The sequence below is a fragment of the Xiphophorus maculatus genome, chromosome 1 (genome assembly GCF_002775205.1).
Source record: "Xiphophorus maculatus strain JP 163 A chromosome 1, X_maculatus-5.0-male, whole genome shotgun sequence".
NCBI classification, from domain to species: Eukaryota; Metazoa; Chordata; class Actinopteri; order Cyprinodontiformes; family Poeciliidae; genus Xiphophorus; species Xiphophorus maculatus.
The window spans coordinates 13,774,958-13,801,230 of record NC_036443.1 but is presented as its reverse complement, the minus strand read 5'-3'; the positions used below and the strand labels follow the sequence as shown (position 1 = coordinate 13,801,230).

General features: G+C 39.9%; 1 protein-coding gene across 1 annotated transcript; it reads left to right on the top strand.

Moving 5' to 3' along the window:
• Positions 1-1,665: 1,665 nt before the first annotated feature.
• Positions 1,666-26,273, top strand: slc6a17 (solute carrier family 6 member 17). The gene is made up of 12 exons (XM_005801343.3): positions 1,666-2,083; positions 7,686-8,106; positions 14,541-14,698; positions 15,982-16,108; positions 16,983-17,164; positions 17,755-17,865; positions 19,302-19,543; positions 19,634-19,826; positions 20,114-20,306; positions 20,392-20,551; positions 20,670-20,832; positions 21,592-26,273. Exons 2-12 carry the CDS (start codon positions 7,812-7,814, stop codon positions 21,952-21,954), a joined length of 2,187 nt encoding a protein of 728 aa, XP_005801400.1. The 5' UTR covers positions 1,666-2,083; positions 7,686-7,811; the 3' UTR covers positions 21,955-26,273.

The following is a 26,273-nucleotide window of genomic DNA, read 5'->3' as shown; positions in this document are numbered from 1 at the left end:
GAGAAAGCTCAAAGAGTGAGTAACCATCATATGATCAGCTGGTTGCTATAGCAACTGGTCCCAGTAGGCAGTTTGTGGAAAAGTGAGTCGCATGAGCGAATTGAAGGAGACAGGAAGCACACCTCGCATGCATGCATGCATACAGTGTTGTAGGGGTGTGTGTGTGTGTGTGTGTGTGTGTGTTTTGGAAGCACCTTGTGATGCATACAAAGGTAACGGAGGTAACTGAGCACAAAACAAAAATAAAAAAAATCTGACGTGTCATCTGTACACTAAGCTTTTAAAAAGATTAAACAACAAAGAAAATGATCACTCTTCTTCTCTACTCTTCATCTCAAACATTTGTGGCTTCGGCTCAAATATTAAACTCAGACCCTCGGCATTTCAACACATTTGGCTTTTGCGACATTTTAACACACTTTCCATTTTTATTACGTAATCTGAGGTCAGTAATGTTTCAATAAACTGCCTATTGTCCTCTTAAGGTGAAATGTAGGCATTGTTTTGCCCAAGACATATTTATTACTAATTCATTAGAAATTCTTTGTCCCTGTGCTACAAAATAGCTCAATCGCAGTCAAATGGGATGAAGAAAATCTGTGAACATCAGTTTTGTGACGGATTGGAAGATCTTAACACATTAACATGCATTTAACCATTTGACATAATGCTGGCTGTGTGTTTGACTCCTTGTCCTGATGGTTGGTTGATCTTCTACCACAGTCTCAAGATTTCTAACAGGTTTTCTTCCAGCTTTACCCTGTAATTAGCTCCATCCAAACTCCCATCAACTCTGCCCACTTTCCTTGCCCTGCCAAAAGAAAAACTGCCAGTATCATACTTCTTTTTGTTGATGGTGTTCAGGCTGATGAGCACTACTTCTGTCAAGCACATTAATGACCAAATAAATAGTTCAAATTTGTTCTCATCTGATTATAGTACCTTTTTCTATAGTTGCTGTGTCCGCTGCAAGGCTTTTGACAAACTTAGGGATTTTTTTTCACACCAACTTTCACCACAGAGGCCCTCAAAGATTAACATAGACACAGGCAAACATTTGTAAGATTTCTTCCTTTTTTAAAAAAAAAATCTACAAATCTGAAGATATTTTTCTTTTTCATCACGTGGTGTGGATGCATCACAAAAACTCCAGTAAAATAAACTGGAGTTAGTTGTAATTGGAGAAGACTTTAGAAAGTGCAAGTGGTTGCAGTGATTGTGAGAAGGTTGACTGACAGCACCTTAGTTAATAACACCATGATGTGGGTGATTATAAAAATATATATAAACATTTAGTGAAACGGGTCCTGCAGACATATGTCTAATAAAATGAGGCAGGATGTGCAGAGCCAAGGACATAACTGGTGTCAGAGAGAAAAATGACTTTGCCACATATTATCTCTGCTTGAGAAACGGCCATTAAGTTGTGCAACCACCCAGGCTTATTATATTGGAGATTATCAAGCCTGCCTTGTGGGTACATGAAGACATCGTTCAGACATCATCATATGAGCATAACAGATCTGAGGGAGAGAACTTTTTGACTGATTAAGCACCTGGTTTAAGACAACCTGTGTTATCATCTCATTATCCTAACATCCAGTGAACACTGCAGATGTTTTTTTGGGGGGGGGGGTTGGATCAGTCTCTGACGTGCGCACGGGCGGATGAGTCAAACCTGCGTCAGACTTCGTCGTGACTTTCCATAGTAATGTTTTTTTTTTTTAATCATTATTATTATTTCGCCACACAACACGGCTGAAAACCACGTGGAAATCAGAGGCGCGAGTGAGAGAAAGTCGTTTGAAGAGCATCCGGAACATCATCCGACAGGAGAAGTGAGACAAACGGAGGCGATAGGAGGTTAATCGCAGTTTTAAGCGAGGGAACTTGTGGCTGGCGCTGAGCTCCTGCGTCAGACTTTACGCACCGTGTGCTGTGCGCGGCTGGAGGCTCTCCGTTGAGTTTGCATCTAGCAGCGCGTAGAAATGCTGCATGCAGAGACGGTGGCTGAATGAACGCAGCACACATTCACCCAGGATTTATGCAGCCACACCGACCAGATTCGCAGACCGCAAAGAAGGTGAGAACTAACCCACATCCTTAGTGTGCTCCATTTTCTCCTTTTTCTATTCAGCATTTAGGTTTTCTGTGTGTATTATAGTTTTTGCGAGGCGCTTTTGGTCATATCAATAGACAGAGAGGAGTGGCAGCTTTCAGCTCCTCACCTGACGAACAGCCCAGTTATTCGGCCGCGACATTAACGCTTATGGCGACCAATCCTCCCTCTCCGACGCTCAGTTTTATGTTGACTTCTGCTTGCGTCGCTGTTAGGGGCTTACTTTGACCTTGACGGAGGTTGTATCCACGTACGGAATCTGTCCTCCAGCACTCGCCTGACTGACGGCTGGATATTCTCAGTCAGCTGTTGTCCTGATCTAACATTCAGTTCAGCATCCAATCAAATAGAGTCTGATTTGCACTGACTCCATTTTCAGCCTGGAGTTGGATTCAGATCTAAAAAAGCCTAACAGATGAGATGAGCCGTGCGTGATGGCTGCCTCCCTGACAGATATTGGCAAAAGATGCGACTGCAGATCCATCACCTACTCTACGTTCCCTCTCCACACACACTCACACACTTCACTTGTGTCACATGCAGCTTCTTGTTATTTGCAGCCATTCTTCGGGGGATGTATCATTGTCTGACCGTTTGAGATAATGAGAGGAGGGAAAGGGAGAGAGCGAGACGTAGAGGAGCACTGATGCTGCGAAGATGGGATTTCAATTTTTCAGAAAGAGCCCATCGCTAGGCAACCACAGCAGATGCAAGTGGAGCAAAGCGTCATGAGGAACCTGTTTGGTTGCATCATCAACTCCAGGGGGGGTCTGTGGAAACTCGGGGATGTAGGAGGATGAAGCGGCACATCAGCCTGTTTGAGGACTTGGTACAATCCTGTCCACCCTCTATATGAAACATTTTTGGGGGCTTGCAAAAGTATTTATATCCGGTTGTTTATTTATTTTTTAATTGTATTTTGTCATGTTGCCACCACAACTTCAATATGTTTTAGAGGAATTTCATGAGATAAACAAACAAAAAGTAGTGCATCATTATGAAGTGGAAGGAAAATGATAGTTTGCTCCCTTTTGTCAATTATTTACCCACCGTTCTCTACAATAACAGCTTTTTGGGGTATATTTCTAACAGCTTTGCTCATGTACACCTTGACCATTCTAAGACATTAATATGTTTTGATCCAAAGCATTCCTTCGTGGTTCTGGTTGTATGTTTGGGTTTGTATTCCTGCTGGAAGACGCATTCTCTAACAGGTTCTCCATAAGGATTACCCTGCATTTGCCCTCTGACCATCGTCCCTGCTCCAGCTAAAGCATGGCATCCCCACAGCATTATGTTGCCACCACCATGTGTCAACTTGGGATTGTGTGTTCAGGGTAATGTGTAGTGAATAGTTTAGTCTTTTGACATATATAAGCTATGTTTATATTGAGTATAAGTTGCACAGTGGCACAAAACGTCAATGGGATGCATTTTATTGTCTTTAGTTGCACAATAACTTGAGAAATTGGAAACTTATCATTGCTTGAATTGGACTTTCTGTTTTCTTTCCTGTTCAGTTGTTCAACATAATTGAAAACTATTTGGGGAAACAATTAGAGCACATGTGTCAAACTGAAGGCCCCAGGGTCAAATCTGGCCCGCCGTAGCTTTTTATGTGGCCCTCTAGACTCAAAATCACATCAATAAGTAATGCCAGTTTTTCACAAATCCACAAAATTCACACAAAATCAACAAATATCACTTTCTTTTTTTATTTTACTGCAACTTTTTCTGAAAATTGGTCAAAGACATTGGGTTTGATTCACTGCTGCCTCAGTCTTACTTGATGCCAAGTTATAGTCCGGTGAGTAATAAAAAGTCACATTTAACATCATAGATTAATGCAAATACAGTAAGAATTCCTTGCAAATATTTCTAACTGTGATTTTGATTCCAAAAACAATCACAAAATTCTGGAGGAACTGCTATTTACTAATGTTTTAACAGTTTAGTGGGTTTTATTTAAGAACATTCAGAGTTTTGATATGGGTCAAAAAGAAACTGAGTTTGACACCTCTGCATTAGAGGGCCCCCTTATAAATCATACTCAATCTCTACATTTTGGGTAGTTGCCCACTTTCCTGATTTTTCTATCTGTCTGAAAACAATGCACAGATAAAATCGGAGCCTCTTTCTTCACGTGGATCTTGTGGATGAATCAGTGTAGTAGTGGGCTGCAGTCCTAGAATGTGCGTCGTGCGCCCTGCCTCGAAGTCACGTGTGTGTCGTGACTGCTGAGGAATGTGATGCGTGAGCTACTAGTTCAGCCCCTCAGATGACCTCAAACATCAGGCTACCGTTCTTAAGGAGTGACTCTGACTGGAATCTGGGCTCAGATATTTGTCGGCTGCATGTGTTTTCAAATTAAGCTCCTTGTCTTCAGATCAAACACCTCTGACTTTTCTCCTCTGCCCTTGAGCAAAAAGTCTCACAGCCAAACGAGGCCTCAGCTTTGAAAGTTTGCTCATTTATTTTCTACCTCTGCAGCTGCTGTTCTGGCATTTAACAAAAGTCACCTGTGTCAGTAATGTGTTAGGCTTTCTTTAGCAGCAGCTAACTTACTCTTTGTGGCTCCCTGTACATTTCAAACACTTGTTTCAAATGCATAATGTTGGAGCTAAATATGTGCATTTAATATTTTGGAGTTTGGGATTTTTTTCGGGTTCTTTAGTGAGTTTTAACACAAGCTTAATGACAGATATATATTATTGTTTTTACTTTCCAAATTAGAATATACAGGTGCCTATTATTTAATTACAACACCATCAAAAACATATTTCACCAATTCAGTTTAAAAATTTAATCTTTAATTTCTAAACACATTGATTATGTTATGCTGCGATTACTTTTAAAGCATCAACTCAGTCCTCACTTTGTCAGTCTCTCCTATAATCTTTAATGGCAGTCTTAAGGAGATTTTTACTTCCACTAAACTTTCCAATAACATGCCTGAATACCACAATCTGTGAACAGTCAGGTTTTACCCTCCTTTCAGAGCAGCAATCTGTATCTTAGACCGAGACAGAAACTCCTGGACAACGTTTTCATGATTTTGTCTGCTGTAGCATGATTATAACATAAAATGTCTGCATTAAAAAGTTTTTTAATGATCCTATGGAATCGTCAAATTTTCAGAGAAGCCATGTTTTGGGTATTCCTTAAACTTAAGCCATCGAAATTAATAGAAACGAGCCATTGAATTATTTTTAATTGATGTGCATGAGTTTCACATTTTGAAATTATAAACTGAAATAAATTAGCTTTTTGAAGTTGTAGATCTAATTCACTTAATTCCACCTCTGCAAGGCTGAATTGCTTTGTGTTTAGCATATGGTAAGAAATGAAAAATGACTTAAAAATATTACATGAAGACATTTGCACATTGAACCAGATACTTATGGATCTGTTAGTCCCACGATGTGTGGAAATTTTGTGGAAATTGATATAGAAAGTTATCAAATCAAATTTTTGTAATGCAAAAAGAACAATAAGTGTTCCCAAAGCAGACTATCTTCAGTTTAGTTTGAGTACATTTCCATGTAGCTTTATTTATGTTCAAAGGTGAAAACAAAAGCAAAACATTTGAAATATTAAAAAAGTTCATTCAAGGATTTTGCCGCGATGAAGAAGTGAACATTTGTAAAAAAAAAAAAAGAAAAAGAAAAACAAACTCCTGCATGAGTGAAGTGTGAAATTTAAGTGTTGACAATTTGTTGTTTATTTGTTGAAATAATTATTGGAATTACTTTATTAAATGTGGGCTGTGCAAATAGTAAAAATGATTCTCAAGTTTTCCTTTCTCCTGTCTGCAAAATATAGAGTGATAAAAAAACATAATAAAGCAACAATGAATGAATGAATGTAGGAACCATTGAAAACAGATGAGGTTTTGCTTGCTTACCTGGACAGACCAATGCTAAACCAGTGGATTACTGGTTTAATCAGTTAATGGCTATGAAATTCTGATATATGTAGGACAATAAAACTAATCGATTACAGTATCTCTTTTGTTGTTAAGTAGATAAGGTTCTATTTGCCAGATACCACAGATACCATCATGCTTTTCTCAACTAGTAGAAATTCAACATTATTCCAGAATGTCACATTGTTTCACACAATATTCCAAAAAACAAAAAAACTATTAACAATGTGTAAAAGCTCCTGATAAGAAAAAAATAATGTCATTAATAGCTGATTAAATTTGTGCTCAGAGAGTTTAGTTTAGTTGTGCTGCATTCTCCTGAGAGACACACAGACCATTCACTGCTGCTCACATGACCCAACTCTGGTATAATGGGCTTTACTGTGGAATGGATTGTAATTCAGTCTGGGAGATTTATCTGCTGTAATGAAGTGGATTACAGAAAGTGCTGCCATTTAAAAATACTTCAGGTTTTAAAAAAAACTTAACTGCTTGTTGTTCATTTATATAGTTTCAGTAAAGGTCTATGTCTGCTTTTTCATTTCACTTCAGTTAGACATTTTTTCACAAGTAATATTATACTTTACATATTTTATTTTAAGATTTTAAGTCATTCATTGGCTGCGCAACGTTTATGAGACAGATCCAATCACTGATTCATCAGAAAACTAGTGATCTGGTGAGGAAATGTTAGGAATAAGAACACATATCCTGGACTTTCAGACATAATTGATCTCCTGTGAAAGATATGTGTTTTATGTTAGAAGGTCTTTTGCAATTGCTTGTTATTTAATAATTTTCTGTACCTTGTGTCATGTTACAAGAGCAGCTAATTGCCTTCAGATGTCAATGAAGTCCACCTTTGTGTCTCTGAGTCTCAGTGTGAGTCCAGCTGTTCGTTGAAGGCCTCAGATGTTCGTTAGAGGAGATTTGTGAACAAACAAATTCATAGACACCAGAAACACAGCAGACAGGCCAGGGATAAAGCTGTGGAGAAGTTTAAATTAGGGTTTGGTTGTAGGATAATATTGTTCAGCCCATCATCTGAAAATAAAAGAGTATACAGACCTGAAAACCTACCAGAAACATAAAAGTCCAGCTTAAATGAGGTAACGAGGACTGTGGTAAAATCTCAGAGATTAATCACTCAGTCAACAGGTCAACTGGTCAATAAACTCCACTTTATGGAGTACTTTATGGAACAGTGGCAGTGAGAAACCCATAGCTGGAAGAAAGTCATTAGAAATCTGATGTGCAGATTGCCACAAAGCATGCAGGGAAAACACTAAACATGGACAAGATTCGACTCAGATCCGACCAAGAAGGGATGTTTTGGTTGTCATGCAAAAGGTTGAGCTGCAGAAACATCCTGAATGTGCTTTCTCCATGGTGAAACAGCATGGTGTCAGTATGGTGCTGTGGGAATACTTTTCTCTAGCTGGACTCAAGTCTGACTGAAGCAATAAAAGGCAATACTGGAAAACTTGGGAATTTTCCAAAATAAAGTGGTAAAGCAAATGTCTCAGTTGAGCTTAAAGGTTTGGTCATGCTGGTTTACTTTCAAATTAACAATATAAGACTTAAACTTCTTAAAAATACACTTTTTGCGTAAAATATGCCATTTTGTTCTATTCTTCACAGATTTAGGAAAGGCACAACTTTCTCATCTCGACACAGTCCAACTTGGCCGCTCTCCTGCCGGACGTTCTCCTCTTCGTTCCCCGTCGTCAGCCTCCCCTCTGAAGGAGCTCCGTTGTTCCAGCAGCCATGCCAAAAAACACCAAGGTGACTCAGCGGGAGCACAGCAATGAGCCGGTCACAGAGTCCGTGGCTGACCTTCTGTCCCTGGAGCACCCCATGGACTATAAGAGCAGTCAGATGAGTATGGGTCTGAGTCCCGGATCCACCGCCCCAGGAAGGTCTCTGCTCCCCGAGCAGGATGCCGAGGACGGCCGGCCGGCATGGAACAACAAGCTGGAGTACATCCTCGCTCAGGTCGGCTTCTCGGTTGGTCTGGGAAACGTTTGGAGGTTTCCCTATCTGTGCCAGAAGAACGGTGGAGGTAAATGGATGATTGCATGTGTGAGAGTTTGTTGTCTATTTTAAATAAGCAAATCTTGCCAGTAGACTGTAGTTTTGTTCTTTCTGGTTCTAAATAGTCCAGCTATGTCAAATTAAGGCTACTAATATGAATTGAACGAGATGCAACCATAGACAACGCTTTAACTCACTGGTTAATTCCTTAAAGTGCTGCATCTTTGCCCTGAAACCGTTTGTTCTGCTATGACTTGATTTAACATGCTCACATATTTATGACAAGTGGTAAATCCAGTGATCTGCTGATTTATTTTACAAGGTAATTTGCAACAGATCATAGAGGCATTCAAATAACTACAGGAAATGTAACTTCTGTTGAATAAACTGTCTGTTTACACACAAAAAAAATCATCATTAAGAAACCCAATGTCATGAACTGTTGTGGTGGAAGCGGTGAGGGAAATGCAACAGACCCAGATGAGATGAATGATGGAAGTTTAATGATGAAAATAGGCTTAAACAATTCCAAAAGTCCACAAAACCTGGCAGCACAGTAGAGCGGAAGGCTAGGGCTCAGCACTGGTAGCAACAGGCTACACGCATGGACAAGACACATTGACAAGGACCCGACAGAGACGCTGAGACACAGGTGACATTAAATACACGGGAGGATAATCACAGAAACGAGACACACCTGGGAAACAATCAAAGGGAAGACAGGACAACACGAAGACTCAGGGACACAGAAAACTCAAAATAAATACACAGAAAAACACAGATCCTGACACCCAAGCATAAACAAGACGTCTTGATATTACTGAGATGAACTAAAACAGGATAATTATAAGCTGTATATGCAAAAAACAACTTTCTATCTAGGCTGAAAATCTTTTTATTCATCCAAACAGCTAAAAATGTGATCTGTTTTTTACCTCTGGATGATCTTACATAACAAAATTGTTGTGTCTAATATTTGAAATATATTCAATATGTAATATTTGTCCTGAAAATCTGAAATCTGACTTTCTAAGTTGTTCTTCTCACAGTCCTGCAGGAACTGAGCCAGTGTGTGGATGAATGGAGTTTCTCTTTTCACTTAAAGGAGGACAGACCTTTAATGTGTTTCTGAAATCCCCAGATTTAGAACAGTTTGTTCTGTTTATTAATTATGCCGTATCATATGACTAATATTTAGAATATTGTTAATGTTCTTTCCTTTGATTGGTATAAGATATTTTTCTTGTTTAAATGTCACTATAATAGAGCTTTTAGTCAGGGCTTTCCATGAATGATGAGTGAAAACAGATATCTGAGGAAAGAGGCCATAAATAAGAGACTTCAGCCAATCAATAAATAGTTCCAGTAAGAAGTTCACGTCCTCTCATCAAGAGCGCACTAATATTTTAGATATTTTTATTTTGATTTAGCTAATTTGGAGAATTATTAGACATGAACAGACTGTCTTAAGGGTTTCCAAATCAACTCCATTGGATTTAAGTCCAACCTTAATTTTTTTTAAAATAATTGTGCTTTCCTGATTTGCTTTGGATTGTTGTTCTGCTGCACAATCCAGGTGTGCTTGAGGTTAAGGTAGCAAACTGAAATCCTGCAGGATTTACTGTTGAGAGCACATTTCACTGGCCGGTCCATCAGTTGTAAGTTGTCCAGGTCCTGAAGAAGCAGAGCAGCCGCAAATGATCAAACTACAACCGTAAGGCTGCAGGCATGACGTCCTTTATCTGAAATGCTCTGATAGCTTCACGTCAGATTTAATCACAACACAATTTTTTCAAAATGCTGTCTCATCAGGATACTTTCTCAAAACTCCTGGAGATCATCACAATGTTTCTTTTGTCAAATGTGACATCGGCTTTTGTTTTTGTTTTTTTTCAGCACATGGGCTTGAATTCTACTTTTTGTAGAACGATAAATGATGAATCGCTTGCTTTACCTTGAAAATGCCAATTTCCTTTGTGTAAATGAGGCAAGTGAAGGCTGCAGTGTTTAGATGCTGTTCTGTTTAGTTTTTGTTGTTTTTTGGGGGGATTGTTGCCTTCTTCAAGTTGTCAGACTTGTTCTATTTTAAGAATTTGACTGGCAGTAATTTAGCCCAGGTGTGTCTGATGAAACTGAACCAGAAATGTGTTTAATCACAATTAATTCATGATTTAGTGGTTGCTTCTTTGCTAGGATGTCACCATAAATAAGCAAACCTGGTGCTTATCAAAGTGAATGTCTTTGAAAGAAACTGGAGAAATTGGATCTTCAACTGGAGTTAAGCAAGTTATTTCTGTTATAGTAATGAGTAATGAAATGGTTAATAATATTCAGTAACATTTTATCAGTGATTAAAAGCATGTTTACCTGGAAAAACCTGCATGTGTTAGCCTTTTATTGCTTTTAGAAATTAATCATCATCAACTAAATTTGACCTTTATTGACAAAATAAATTATTTTTTTAAAAATAATTAATTTCTACAAAATAGTAACAACTAAATGTTTGAATGTAAATAACTTATCAAGTACAAAAAGCATGTCAGATGCATCAAAAACATGAAAGGAGGATATCTATATGAGCTTAATGACGACTGGTGAATTTTAAAATACCGTATTTTCCGCACTATAAGGCGCACCACATTATAAGGCGCACCTTCAATGAATGGCCTATTTTAAAACTTTTTCCATATATAAGGCGCACCGCGTTATAAGGCGCATAGAATAGACGCTACAGTAGAGGCTGGGGTTACATTATGCATCCATTAGATGGAACTGCGCTAAAGGGAATGTCAACAAAATAGTCAGATAGGTCAGTCAAACTATTAATAGATTACAAACCAGCGTTCTGAAAACTCCGTTCATTTCCAAAATGAACAGCTGTTGCTTCCTCCACTTCCGCACCATTGATTCGTTCATGTTAAATTCTCTGGCTGCTGCTCTATTCCCGTGTTCTACTGCGTGACTGATCGCCTTGAGCTTAAACTCTGCGTCGTAAGCGTGTCTCTTAATAGGAGCCATTTTGGGGTCTTTACACAAAACCCAGCGTGCACCGCTGGCTGCATCGGCGGCTGCTTTCCCCCGTTTCTTCTACGGGGAAAATGAAGTCGGCGTCTGCTTTCCTCCGTTTCTTCTTCTATGGGGAAAATAAAGTCGGCGTCTGCTTACCGTAGTTGCAAGATCTGTTGTGGCTCAATATTGGTCCATATATAAGGCGCACCGGATTATATGGCGCACTGTCGGCTTTTGAGAAAATTGAAGGTTTTTAGGTGCGCCTTATAGTGCGGAAAATACGGTAAGGCTAATCAGCTAAATTTCCTTCAGTGCATGGAGTCTGTGGAGCTTGTAAGTCTCACTGTTGTTAAAACTGATTGAGTTGAAGGACGTAATTTACAGTATTCACAACTTTACAATTAAACATATTTACATTTGAAGCCTCCACTTTGAGATCGATGTGTTTGCTACAGATCGCATAGTGTGATGTTGGTTTAGTTGTCCACAGAAGCAGACTTCCCAGTCGCTGAGGGTCTAAGTCCAGGCGTCCAGTTGGTAGTTTACTTAATACTGAGGCCTAGAAGAGACTGAATGAATTTGCTTCAACACGATACAAAAAGAATTTGCTCCAGACAAAGTCAACAGGAACCATTTTCGCTGTTTGTGTGTTGGAAATCACACCTGACACACAGACAGCAAACCTCTCTTACCAAGTCAGAGCTGCAGGCTCTGCAGCATTTGTCTGAATTAGTCAACATGCACCCTCAGCAGCGATGGGATTAGGCGTTCAGTCCTCACTGAGAAGAGGAAGCAGAGAAATGTTAGCTGAAAAAGCCTCAGTCTGTTATGGTTCCTAAAGCTCTCTCGGCATCTTGTGTTTGGCAGCTTGATTTACTATTATTATGATGAAATGAGAAGGTGGATGATGACTAAGAAGGAAGTTCAAGAATAAATACAAATGCTTCGGGCTTTTAGACATTGTTGATTTCTTGTGTGGGAAGGGTTTGCATTAAATGTGTCTTAGAGCCTAAAGTGTGCAGATTTGAGCCGTTGAATGTATTTCTGTGCAGATTCCCAATCTAAAGGATGACTCAGTTTATGAAGCTTTATTGTCCTCCTTGGTTCAGCTGATAAGGAAAACAATTTGTGCTACTTTGGTGATTCTCTGATGCCTCTTTGTAGTCAAGTTGACGCTCAGTTTAACTTTATGGCAGAAATTAATATTAGTATATATATTAAGTACTCTTTAAAGTACTTTACCATTCAGCAAGGCAGTTTATTTTCACCAAAAATATGTCAAATATGTCAAAACTTGATTTGTAATAGAACATTGTTTTCTCTGATGCTCCTCTATGCGTCATTTTTATATTTTAATTAAATACAGTATAAATGATGTGTCAAAGTAACACTTGGTTAAGAAAATAACCAAGCAATGTAATCTTAGAACAAAAGAAGTATGGAAGTTTTGGACATTTTATGTCATTTTGCATTTTTATCTGATCCACTTTATGAGTTTTTAGATTTGATTAATTTCCTGTGGTTGTTATTTTGACTATGTCTCTATTATGACTGTCAGGACGACACTTAAAAAAAACTGTCTATGCAAGCAGCAGGTAATGTTTCATTTCACCCTGTTTTATCTTAAACTGATATGTAGAAGTTCATCAGCTGCAAACAAAGTGGTTTGCTTACAGGGATGAAATGTTAACAGATATGAAATGGCAAAAGGTCAGTTTCACCCAGATCTCTGTTTCTCTCATGGTTTGATTTGGTTCCTCTGTTGGAGTTATGTCGGTATTATTTCTCCTGATAGTTGAGTTTTAATGCATCTTTAATGGAAACAACAGGTGCTCAAATCTCACCAAAAAAATCTAATAAAACTATGATTTTTCTAAAGACTTTATATTTCACTCTACTTCCATTTCTTGTGATCCTGATCCTTGGTTGGACCAGACAACTCTTAAGAAATGAGTCTAACTCTGATCAAACCAAAGCATTTATATATCATGATCTTCCAGATTTTGAGTTTTTTTATCCCTCTGTAATCTCACGTCAGTGTTCTCATATTATACCTGGGATTTATGTTATATTTGTGTTGAGTTATTTTCCTTTCAGATAATGTTCTCTGTGTCAGTTTTCTGTCATATCAGCCCTGGTTCGCGTTCCCTCACAGCTGTCATACATCAGCACAATTACTCACACATTTCACTCCACTAATCCTCCTCCTCTGTGTTTAAACCCCTCCATTTAGTCAGTCATTGTCAGAATCTCCTGCTCTCCATACTTTGGCAGTAAAATATCGCACTTCAGCTGCATTGGGTTGTGCCAGAACACAAGATATGACACTGCAAGCAACTTTTAGCACGTAGATTTCTATGGTGACATGTAAATACATTGAATAATGTGTAAAACCAGTAACTGTGATTATTTTTCTGAATAGTGTGCGACATAAGATTAACCCACATTTTGCTTACTTTTGTATTTTGATGTGATTGTCACAAAGTGCCTGCAAACTCTCCAGACGTTTCAGTGTCATAGAGGCTAAAAATGAACTTAAGTAGCAGAAATGAGTCCATTCAGCGGACCAAGCATGTAATGGGCATTCAGAGCATAGATTTACTTTGAATGTCAGTAATATTGCAGCACAAGACGTAATAAGTCATTACGGTATTGCACTTATTGATATTGCGGTGAGAATATTGTGCAGCTTTGAAGTAAAGAAAATGAAGCCTTTGATTGCTTTAATTTGTACAAATCGAAGCAAAATATTCTGTAGTAGAATAAAAGGTTGTCTGGAAGAAGACCAGAACAGCAAAACTCTATTTTCATGCATTCAACCAATCTCTAACACTAGTATCTTACCTGAAGTGATTTAATTTATGTGTGGATTTGACACCAAAATGGCTTCCAGTAAGAAGATCTTTGTAGTTTATCTTTTTTATGACAAATATTAACTTGCATCTGTTCATTATGCCTGACCAGTGGAGACATGAAAAAGATTCTGTATTAAAGACATGGATGTCATATCATGTTTCATTGTTTGGTTTGGTTCCTGCTCTCTCCGTCAAGCTGATCCTGTTGTCAGCGTCAGGTAAAACATGAATGAAGTCTTTTCCACTGTGAACCACGTCTCTGGCTTCAGATGCTTCTGTCGCCATGGTTCCTCTTCATTTCTTGACGTAAGCAGGACTGGATGTGACTTGCTGTCTGTGACGGCCGTCTGTGCTTTCTTTTTTTTTTTCTTCCCCCTTCTGTGAAAAAGAGGGTCATGATGAAGTGTTGAGAGGATGCTGAACTGAAAGAGGACAGGAGAAAACCAAATATTAGAGCAAATAAAAGAGAGAGGAGAGAACAGACCAGACAATGTTTCCTCTGCTGCTTTTAAAAGAGGCTTCATATTTCCCCACATTGAAACCTTTATATAAATAAACATGCTGCCATGTTTACCCCCCCCTGTCCTCTCTTTGTCAGGTGCATACCTAGTGCCCTACTTCATCCTCCTCCTCCTCATCGGCATCCCCTTGTTTTTCCTGGAGTTAGCAGTCGGTCAGCGGATTCGGCGTGGCAGCATCGGGGTGTGGAACTATGTTTACCCTCAGCTGGGGGGCATCGGCGTTTCCAGCCTCATGGTGAGTTTATCATGTCAGTTCACATTAACCCAGGTTGGATCAGACTGGGGCATTCTGCGGCAAGCGGGTCACAATGCACATTTTTAATAGTGGAGTAAAAAAAAATGTATAAAAATGAACAACGTTACTACAAAATAAAACTACAAAATAATGAACTCAGGCTAAAGACTTTTTTGTTTTTACAACATAAAACCTTTGATAACAAAACTCACAGTGGCTAATATACACAGAGCCAATCACAATGTTAAAAGCCCATTTATTCCAGGAACTTTGTCACCAAGTCAAACCCGATCTATAGAGATGAATTACTCACAGATGGATGTTTGCAAGTCTTTCTTTCTGTTAAATCTAAAAATGTTCCACTTATATTAAAATTAGAATATTACATCAAACTAATAAAAGTACATAAATGTGGGTTTTAGTGACAATTATATTTAATTTTCAATAATTATATACTGTATATATATATATATATATATATATATAGTATATACAGTATATATATATATATACATATGTTACTTCATCTTATTTTTCAGCCAGAAAGTCTAAGAGTATCATTAGTTCAAAATAATATCTGTCAGATAAAAGGAAAACTGTGAGGCAGTACAATTACACCAGAGATAAACTTTTTTTCTCCCAAAACCTTCTTGAGTACATGTTACTACACACATTAGTCTTTATTCTTTTCTATAGATGTGAATATTTAAATCTAATCAACAAAATAAACTTTACAGACCTATTAATGACTCATAAATCACCTAAAAATCCTCGTATTATAAAGACATCCCTTTTCTTTTTTGTTTAAACAACAGAGTCATCAATTCTGCTGTACAATATTTCCCTCTGAGTCAAATGACCTCTAGTTGCTTTAAGAAAACCTCCATGTCTGATCTGTGCCACAGTCTGTCCTCCTCATCATCAGCAGTATTGACCCGTCGTGTCCACATCACATTATCATCGGCAGCTTATAACAGCCTGTCGGCACCCGAGTCGCTTCCCTGTGTGCCAGTCATCCTGACACGAATTTCATCAGTCTAATGCGAACGAGGGGATGTGGAGCCGTGTCCGAGGGCAGCGAGGCGTGTGGCAGAGGGAGCTCCAGCGTCTATAAATACCGCCTCTTTGAGGACCACAGGCTTGGCGGAGAGAGCAAACAGCTCAATAATTCATACGTGCCACGTCTTAAGCTGCTCTGAGCTGCTGTGTGTTTGTCTATGCCCTGCCTCACCTCGACACGCCGTGTGCCGTTAAATGAACTCGCCTTTCTGTTGTCTCTGCAGGTCTGCGGCTTTGTTGGCCTCTATTATAACGTCATTATCGGCTGGAGCATCTTCTACTTCTTCCAGTCGTTTCAGTATCCTCTGCCATGGGCCGAATGCCCCATCAGGAAAAACGGAACCCAAGCCAGTGAGTTTGTCGATGCAAAATTCAAACACCCACCTCACCTTGAGAGGCTGTCAGCACAAAACAGAGGGAAAAGAAACAGAAATGGGTCCTTGAGAGTTTTTTTTTATTCTGCAGTTAGACTCAGCAGACACACACACACATATACAGTATATACTGTATATATATATATATATAGAGAGAGAGAGAGAGAGACCTACCATTGCTGTGCTTAAAGCTGCAGAACATGTTTGCATTGTAGCAGCCTCTACAGGAGAAAGTCATCTGAGCTGTTGCAGCGGCTGAGGCCTCTCTGCAGGTCACTGTACGGACAGCTCTGTTGTGAAGGCTCGTTAGCCGGTTTGACCCAGCTGATTGGGTCGGCACTTTGACCAGCTGGTGGCAGCAGCTGTTGCCAAGACTCCTTATTGACACTGTGAAATTCAGCGTCAGCTCTGAATCTAATTTAGAATCGGAAGTAGATTGCTCTCGCAAAATTATTCATAATCCTTAAATCTTTCACAATCCGCCATGTTAAGGACAGGAAAATTCAATGTATTTTTTGGGGATCTTATGTGACAAACCAGCACAAGCTACACATGAGGGTGATATGCAAGGAAAATGATTAAAAGGTTTCTTACTCTCATAATATCTGAAAAGTCTGCCACGCATTTGTATTTTGACTTTTTACTCTGATACTCCCTAATTAAACCTCTGTCCAGCTGCCTTAAGGAGTCACCTAACAAAGAGCATCATGAAGAAACTGTTCTGGTCTGACGAAGCCAAGACTGACCTCGTCTAAACTGAGCTGAATAATTTAGGTTAGGATGTTAAATTGACCCAGTTGACATCCAGAGGTCAATCTGTTTCCTTTTCCTTGCCTGTTTCCTTTTTCTAGTTGTGGAGCCAGAATGTGAGAAGAGCTCAGCCACCACCTACTTCTGGTACCGCCAGACTCTGAACATCACCAGCACCATCGATGAAACCGGTGGCCTGAACTGGAAGATGACCCTGTCCCTGCTGGTGGCTTGGATCTTGGTCTGCCTGGCCGTCATCAAGGGCATCCAGTCCTCTGGGAAGGTGGGCAGCTCTTCTGGCTGAACATGCAGCCTGCACACACCGATTCTTTCATTTCATTTATTTCTTCACACACCATGATAACAAATCCTTTCGGCCAAAGCTCCCCGTTTTTAATCACTGATTTATCCATATCCATGAGGGCTTTTCTGACTTTGTTTGCCGGGCAAAGGTAAAATACTAAGCCCCTCATCCACACGCGTCTATTTTTGGACCTCATCTAGATTATGGAAGCCAGGGACATGCAACATTGATAAGCTTAAGCCGAACCAAGGAACAACTGATTCAACTGTGTAGTTGCTAGCTTCAACACATTGTGCTCTCGAGCCAAATTATGAGTCATGCAGCATATCACTGCACTGCATCCAGACCAGATCTGACACATTTCTTTAGCGAGTCCATCTGATGCAGCGGGAAAGAGTTTAGCCTCATGGGCTCATCTCACAGATTTGGTTTAAAGCAAACACAGAGCAGCTCTGGGAGCGTGTGTGGAAGTGGGTTTGATTGCACTTCTCCCTCTATGTGTGAGGTCTCAGAAAAGCGTGTCCATGGCAACAGTGTGTGATGTGGTTGACTTTCTCTCCCTCTTTTAGGTGATGTACTTCAGCTCTCTCTTCCCGTACGTGGTGCTCTTCTGCTTCCTGGTGCGAGGCTTGATGCTGAAGGGCTCGGTGGACGGCATCGCTCACATGTTCACTCCCAAGGTGAGAGAGAATAGGCGATCCTTTTCCAAACCAAAGCAGCAATTGTTACGCAGAAACTCCAGGATTAATTACACTTGATGTCAAAGTAGTAAAAAAAATCACAGAACTTTGCTGTATACTGAGAAAGAAAAAGAATAAACCCTCTCCTCTCAAAGCTGAGTGTACGGTTACGTCAGCGGCTCTCATAGTTCAAGCACCACTCATTAAGATCCAATTTCATAAAAATGTCAATAATACTCAGGTAAGGTGGTAAGAAGGAGCAGCGTCCCCCTCTAGTGGTGAGTGCATGCTCAGAGGAACAGAAAACAGTTTAAAGAATGCATCTAAATTATTGCAATGAGGAGATTTTTAAAGAGATCTTGCAGCATTGACGATCTGACTGTGGAAGTTTGAGGTCAAATATGTTTTTGTGTATTTACAGTTTTTTGTATGTGTTTGTGCCTTAAAAATGTTTTTTTTTTTGTTGTTTTTTTTGTAAATGCAATGAAAAGTTTCAAACTAATTCCACATTTCAGCTAAATTTCTAACCACAGAGTTAAAAAACATTTCTATACACATGTAGAAATGTGTAAAGAAAACCATTTTAAGTCATGTAATTTGTCACGGTATGAAATCAGAATGAAATGGAAATGATTTAATCTGTATTTGCACACAGATGAACCATGTTGAAGTACTCCAGCTATACTCCCTTTAGTTCTGAGTAACAAATTACCATCACCTGCAGCAACCTGTTCACTTTTCTGAATTTACTTCAATCAAGAGAGATTGAAAGTACACTCAAACACACTTCAGTGCAAAACACAGCGATAGATACATTTGATATACTGTAAATGCAGTGACCTATTTATAGGTTTAACAGTGAAAGTTAAGTTATGCTTAAATCAGATCTTTAGGCAAATTTATTCACTTATTTCTAAAGCTTAAGATATTTTCTCCTGCTATTTCATTTGTGCATTCTGCAGATTAAAACTAGCTGTAGTTAATGTAGCAATAACAAAAACATCATTAATGTAAATATAATGTAAAATTTAATGTAAAGAGTTTCAGAAGATTCATTCGCATCCACTTATCTGCATAAATGTCATGTTAGCTTGGATCTTTTCAATTTGAAATGTGGATACAGCCACCCTTTAAAAATTGAGAATTATAATTGGTTTTGCCAATCCCCACACAAGCAAAAGTAAAGATTCAACCTGAAATAAAGTTACAAACACCTCACCTGTTTTTTTAGTCAAATGAATCTGAGTGATTTGCAGAGAAAATGCATGTATTTTTCTTAACTTACTGGTAAAAGAACAGTTAAACACATCAACACAAGCCCAGGATTCATACAGAATTCAATATCCACAGTGAGTGCATGTAAGCTTCTGTCCAGAGTTGTACTTATGTCATGGTCTATAATGGTCTATAATCTTGTCACTTCCTCTTCTCACCAGTTGGAGAAGATGTTGGAGCCGCAGGTGTGGAGGGAAGCAGCGACGCAGGTCTTCTTCGCCCTCGGCCTGGGCTTCGGAGGCGTCATCGCGTTCTCCAGCTACAACAAGAGGGACAACAACTGCCACTTCGACGCAGCTCTGGTTTCCATCATCAACTTCGTCACGTCCATCTTGGCCACTTTGGTGGTGTTTGCTGTGCTGGGCTTCAAAGCCAACGTCATGAATGAGAAGTGTGTTGTTGAGTGAGTATGTCTTATAGAAAAAAAAGTCACTCTTCAGGAGACGATTTCCTTTTTTAGTCATCATTAACAAATCTATCTTTACCTCTCCAGTAACGCAGAGAAGATTCTGGGTTACCTGAACACAGGTGTGCTGAGTAGGGAGCTTATTCCTCCTCACATCAACTTTTCCCACCTGACAGCTCAGGATTACTCAGAGATGTACGGAGTCATCAAGACGGTGAAGGAGGACAGCTTTGGCCAGCTGGGTCTGGACCCCTGCCTCCTGGAGGACGAACTTAATAAGGTCACACCAAAAATGATTTTGCTTCAAAACATACGAGTAGAGAAATAAAAAATAGGTAAAGGAAAAAGGATTGTAAGAGCAACAATACCTTTTTGAACGTATTTCCTTTTCATCGCTTCCAGTTTTTTGGTCTTTTTTAAATTCACAATTACTTTACACAGAGTGAATGTTTCCAGTTACAATATAGTTAATGAACAGATAGCTGAGTCCTTTTCTTGATTTTTTTCAGCAGCTCAGGTGTTACCTTTGAATGCTGTGACCATCTCCAGTATCTTCCTCCCTTTCAGGCGGTTCAGGGGACCGGCCTGGCCTTCATCGCCTTCACCGAGGCCATGACACATTTCCCCGCCAGCCCCTTCTGGTCTGTCATGTTCTTCTTCATGCTGATCAACCTGGGTCTGGGAAGCATGATCGGAACCATGACCGGCATCACCACGCCCATACTGGACGCCTTCAAGATCCGGAAGGAGATCCTGTGCGGTGAGTCCTCATTCTGGCTTTCCAGAATCGGCGAGTGGGATCAGATTTTAACTGCGTGTTTCTGTCCTGTTTGTGTCTACTTTAGTGGTTTGCTGCATAATAGCCTTCCTGCTGGGCTTGCTGTTTGTGCAACGTTCAGGGAACTACTTTGTCACCATGTTTGATGACTACTCTGCTGGTTTGCCCCTCACTGTGGTCGTGATCCTGGAGAACATCTCTGTAGCCTGGATATATGGCACTAAGAGGTACAGTGGCTAGAAACCACTGCTTCACTGTGTGTGTTGTGAGAAAATAAGTGATTGCAAGTGAACATTTTCCCCAAAATCTAATTGTCGTGTCTTGATTCTTCTTTTGAACTTTTAGATTCATGCAGGATCTGGAGGATATGCTTGGTTTCAGACCATACGCCTTCTACTACTACATGTGGAGATACGTGTCCCCGGCCATCCTGGTGGTGCTCATTGCTGCAACCGTCATAGAGATGTCTGTCAGTCCTGCAGGATACAACGCATGGGTGGAGGAAGAGGTCAGATCCTCCTGCCTGCCACTTTTTATTCCACAGAATATATTAGGGGGAAAAAAGGCGATACCATAATTAGGATCATTCAATTTTTTGAATTAATTTCAGATGTGTTCTAATGTACAATTTTCTTGTTGTCAAAATTTTGGCTACCATCTTCTTGGTATTCATTCCAATGATGCACAAAAGTGCTTAGAAACCTCAAACCTTCTCATGCATGAATAGTCGACTTACGTAGATCCACTAACCTATTTGTTCGTCTTTATTTTATGTGCTGCACTTACTTCTTAAGAGATATAAAAACAGTGGCTGTACCTACAGTCAAAAAACATTAAGTTTAGGATCTGTTTGATGGAAATGGTCTGCTGTGAATGTATTTTACTATAGTTATCATCAAATTGGACCATCTTTACCTGCATCTAAAACAGTTGGATTTATTTCATATCATGTTTCTATATTGTTGTTGTAAATGTTTGCTATATTTAGCTGATAGAGAGCATAAGTTAGCAAGACAGTAAAGGAGGTAAAATACTTTCCAAAGTTCACTGCTGGTTAAAGAAGTGTAGCTAAGAGTTGCATCTTGGGGCCAAGATGGCAACTTAATAATAATGAATTAAGCCTTTTGTCCACATGTTTACCAGGGGTCCCAGTAATTGTAGTTGGATACCTATGTGGGTTTTGTCTAAACATAATTTTCAAAAACTTGCATGGAGTTTAACCCAAAATATGTTTTGTTTGACGTTACCATTTCTCTTTTACCTTTAGGGCTCAGAGCGTTTCCACAGCTACCCTCCATGGGCTTTAGCCATGGCCTACGCCCTCATCGTGGTCGCCATGCTGCCTCTGCCCATCGTCTTCATCGCCCGCCACTTCAACTTGGTCTCCGACGGCTCCAACAAGCTGTCGGTCTCCTACCGTAAAGGCATGATGAAGGATATCTCCAACCTGGAGGAGCAGGACGAGCAGCGCTTCATCCTCGGCAAGAACCCCAGCGAGGCTCCCTCCCCCATGCCAGCCCACCGCGCTTATCTTGGGCCCGGTGGCACCCAAGAGATGACCAACACCAACTACGGCACCAGCACCAAGACTGGATACCAGAACATTGGCTCGCCCGAGTCTGAGCTATGATCTAATGAGCTCCAACGTCCTCCCGCTTACAAACGAAGCCCTCTCAGCTAGAGGAGAGGGAGATAGAGAAGGTGGAAAAAATTCAATTGCAGCATTCCTCACACCTTAACCTCCAGAGAAAAAAAACAATAGAGAAGCACACAGAAAACGGCTCGTGATATGGCAGTCAGAAAATCAAGTCGGATCTTTTGCTCAGTGAACACGCCATGACAACACTTTTAAGTGTGGAAGTTGTTACTGTGGGAAGAAGATTAGCATAACCCCGCCCCTGACAATCTTTGAAAAATTTTGGCAAAGTGGGCCAAGCCAAGAGACACAGAGAGGCGGGCCGAGTGTGGCAATGAGCAGAGGGGGTTAGCGGAGTTGTGGTCAGGACAAAAGAAGCACTGTTGTTAACGTATAAACTATATTTAGTGACTTTCCAGACACCTATAGCAACTTTTTATCAAAAGACCATCCTGCAGTACACCGTCACCAGTAGTCAGAGCAGAGGAGACCCACTCCACTCTGTGTCTTCATTGCAAATAAGTCACACAATCGCAAATCTGAGTAACTCTATCGATCGAAGCTCGCCGTACTATTCCAACTCCTAACTCACCACCAGGTGGGGCTGTGTGTCTGAGTGAGATGGTTTTATACCCAAACGGAGGGTTGTGTGATGAAAAGCCATACCGCTGTAAACAAAGAGGATTATTCAACTGCTTAAGCACTGTTTGACCAAAAAGGACCAGCAGTGAGGTGGTTTTAGGCAAAATAACGCGGAACTGAAAAAATATGCACAAAACTGTCAAAGTTTATCAGCAATAAAAATGACTTGGGGGCGTGGGGGGGTATTACAATTTAGGCATCAGTGAGGTGTTAAAAATAAAGAGAGGAGAAACACAAATTTAAGCTGAATTTAAAAATAATTGTACAACTTTCTATGTAGAAGACCTGGAAAGCTTTACAGAGTACTGCAATGTTTCTCTGTTTCAATCTTTTGATACCTTTCAGTCATGAAATGCCACACGTGGAAATACTGACAGCCTGGAAATTTAAGAGTCAAGAGTTTAAATTCCCTAGAGCATCCACAAGAGGAAGACTGTTTTTCGTATGCTACCACCACTACTTGCTAATATCCTGTGCTTGAACAGAAATGGGAATTGGCTAAAATCTGAGCAGAAATAAGCCGCAAAATTCAGATGGGTGCATCTCTATATAAACTCTCTCTGAGGTTAAGCAGTGGGCAATGCTACAATGCTTTGACTGGTACAGAACTTGAAATGCTTTCAGGAATCAGTTTGTGCTTTTGCTGATTCACTGAAGAGGATTGTTGCTATGGGAATAGGATTGAAGGAGACTTAGAAAAAAAATCATCCTTCATCTGATAAGTATCAGGAAAATGTTCATGTGGAAACAAAAGTGGTCAAACATTCATCCGTCACAATGTCTAGTGCGAGATTCTGGTAGTGTTACAAGCACATTATAGTTTGGAGTTTTTCGTGACTATCGCGCATCAGCAATAATATCAGTGCTCATTGAATCACAAATCTCCTTCTATCTCTATTTCCCCTTCTAATGTACATTCGAACACTGTATATATATGTTGTGCAATAGTTGGAGACCCCCCATGCGTACACACTGCAATAGAGAAGAAAGAGGGGTTACCTTAGCCCCTCGTCATTTCTACAAGCACAGAACCACGGACACCTGCCATGTTTAGAGCATCTCTGAGCCTTAACACTTGTCTTTTCAACAGTGTTCCTCCTCATTGAGCATGGCGTGACTTTTAACGAATGGTTTAGGATTGCGGATGAGCCTCTACTTTAAGGAAGCAGACACGGACAGGAGCTCAGTGTTCACGTAGATTTGTATGTCTGTGTGCTGTCTGCCGCTGAATTAGAGCTCCTGGCATACCTGTCTGTTTAAAAATAGAGCAGCGTTACTCAGGGGAAGCCGTGGCAACATGCACCATAGAAACCGATTCTGATCTGATGTGGAGGAGGAGCGGTGGCGCGGACACCTTGCTTTGTCTGCTCCACCTGCACATCTACCCGTGCCCTACATGCAGTCCTCACCAGTGTTGTTACAACGCACTGACTACATGTGGTTCACTGCCATGCTTCTGTGGACCAGTCACACTTCATTCCTGAGAGGATGAGATTTGGGCTGAAGTCTTGTACATTCCTCTTATTGTGGCAACATAATTTAATCAGCACTAGAAGCTACACTTTTTTTGCTATCCAAAGTGTGAAAACAAAGCCTTTTTTTATTTTTGATGTAGAATCTTGAAAGACAGTGGAAATGTAATGTGATATTGTTTTAGATAAGTGGTAGTACCTGGATTTGGCCACTGGATGTCACTGCTGGCCAGCAGAGGAACCAGTGGTGTTATTTTGTCTGTGGCCCCTCCCTGTGAAAGCGCCAGTACCTGAGGCTGCCTCCAGAAAGGGAGTGAAGCAGAATCAGAGACATTTGTTTGGTGTCTGAGCAGCATCTGTGTCGTCTGCCTTATGCTTTTTGTCGTTTGATCTCTGCTGTTTTCTTTGTTTGCAACAATGTTTTGTCTCGTTCACATGAGCACTTCAATTAGATTTAGACCCTGGAGTTGTTTGTTAAGCACAAATTTGAGAATATACTTATATATGTATTTATTTATTTATTTTGGGATTATATTAATCAAAAACAAAAAAAGCACAGAATGAATGTCAAGAACAAGCACAGGAAATAAGTGGTGAAAATCTTTGAATTTTATTGATTTTTAGTAAAACATGTTTTTGCAAGAAAATCATCTAGAGTTAATAGGTGTTATACACTCTTGTAATAACTATGATTCCTTTACCATTCTGTCACAATAAGCTCTAATTTCTGTTGCATTTAAGCCAAAATATGGAGTTTTTGCAGCATAATTGTAATATCTGCAACATTTCCATTGATTCCAAGCCACTTATCCTGTTACAACACAATGAAATGCTAAAGTTTCTCAAAGGACTCCCCTTAAACTTTCTTTATCTTTATCTGTCAGGGTAAATAACAATAACCTTTTATGACATGTGAATGGAGCTATTAAATATGCTTGTGGTTCTTTTTCTGACAATTTCAGGCAACTTACAAGGCACGCTTTTTCTAAATGGCACCTGAAACCAAGGCACACATCTGAAAGTGCAGCTTCAGCTTGAGGTCAAAGCACATTTTAGGATAGCACAGAACCGTGGGCCTGCAGGAGTTATTATGTCACGATGAGTGAAATTTTAAGTTGTATCTCTGATCCTGCAGTCAGAGGATGTTGGTTGGTGAACGGACATTTTGATTGTCTACTTTAAATCCAGCATCCTGCAAAAACACTGAGAGCACAGCTTCACAATAAAACGCACTGCCATCAATAAAAGCAACAAAACTGCCCTCTAATGTCTAATATTGGTCAGAGCACAGTCCCAGCTACCCGCCACTGATGATGGTATTACAACCAGTGATCTATGTAGATTTTGCTTTAAACATTTACAAAGATGTCTTAGGCAGAAAAAGCTGTTATCTGTTGTTGATAATGAATAGGATTGAAAGCAAAGACTCCAGGGTCTCCTCGTCTTGTCCACATGTCTGCTGCAACTTCTGGAGTTCATCTCAGCTGAGTCACCAACATGAAGCTGACAAAGACATAGTACCAATAAATCTATTTAAATGTGCAAATAGTCTTCATGTGACCAAATATAGTTATATTTATAGTATTTAAGATGATGTATTTAACCTGTACATATTGATGTACATTCTGATAAAGTCACACTGAGTATCTATGGTGAGAGTGACAGGGTGTATACTTGAGCTGTAAATACTTGTATATTCTCAGATATTTTTTGGATTTTTTTTGTACTGTCGGTACTGTTACATTGGTGTCTGTTGGTTTCAGGTGTTTATGTGTGTGGTTGTTGTTGATAATAAAAACCGAGCGCCTGTCGGTGTGCGCGTGTGTGTTTATGTGCGAGAGTGAGCAACAGGGAGCGTCAGAGTGTGTGTGAAGTGAAAATATGTGTTGGTTTTTGGTGTTTTTCGCTCTGTGTTTTTCTCCTCCTTCAGTGTTGTGTGCTGCTTATCTAAAACCAGTACATGAAATCTAATGTCATTGCGGTGGAGCGGGACCACTGACGTTTAAGCAATCTCTTCTCTGTGTTTTTCACTCGAACTGTGATGAAGTCCAGCGCAAAACTGGGAACGTAATCAGGAAGACATGTATGACTGTAACAATAAGACAGGAACTTTAACTAATTTGGTGGATAGAGTGACTATAGTGTAAAAACACTGTGGAGTGAAGAGGAAATTAAAATAACCACTTTTATTGAACAGAG

What these genes read in the sequence shown, in the direction of transcription:
- slc6a17 (XM_005801343.3), top strand. Translation starts at nt 7,812, where the DNA reads ATGCCAAAAAACACCAAGGTGACTCAGCGGGAGCACAGCAATGAGCCG. An exon ending in GAAAAACGGAACCCAAGCCA is followed by an intron (nt 16,109 to 16,982) that starts GTGAGTTTGTCG and finishes TCCTTTTTCTAG; the next exon opens with TTGTGGAGCCAGAATGTGAG. An exon ending in TGGATATATGGCACTAAGAG is followed by an intron (nt 20,552 to 20,669) that starts GTACAGTGGCTA and finishes TTGAACTTTTAG; the next exon opens with ATTCATGCAGGATCTGGAGG.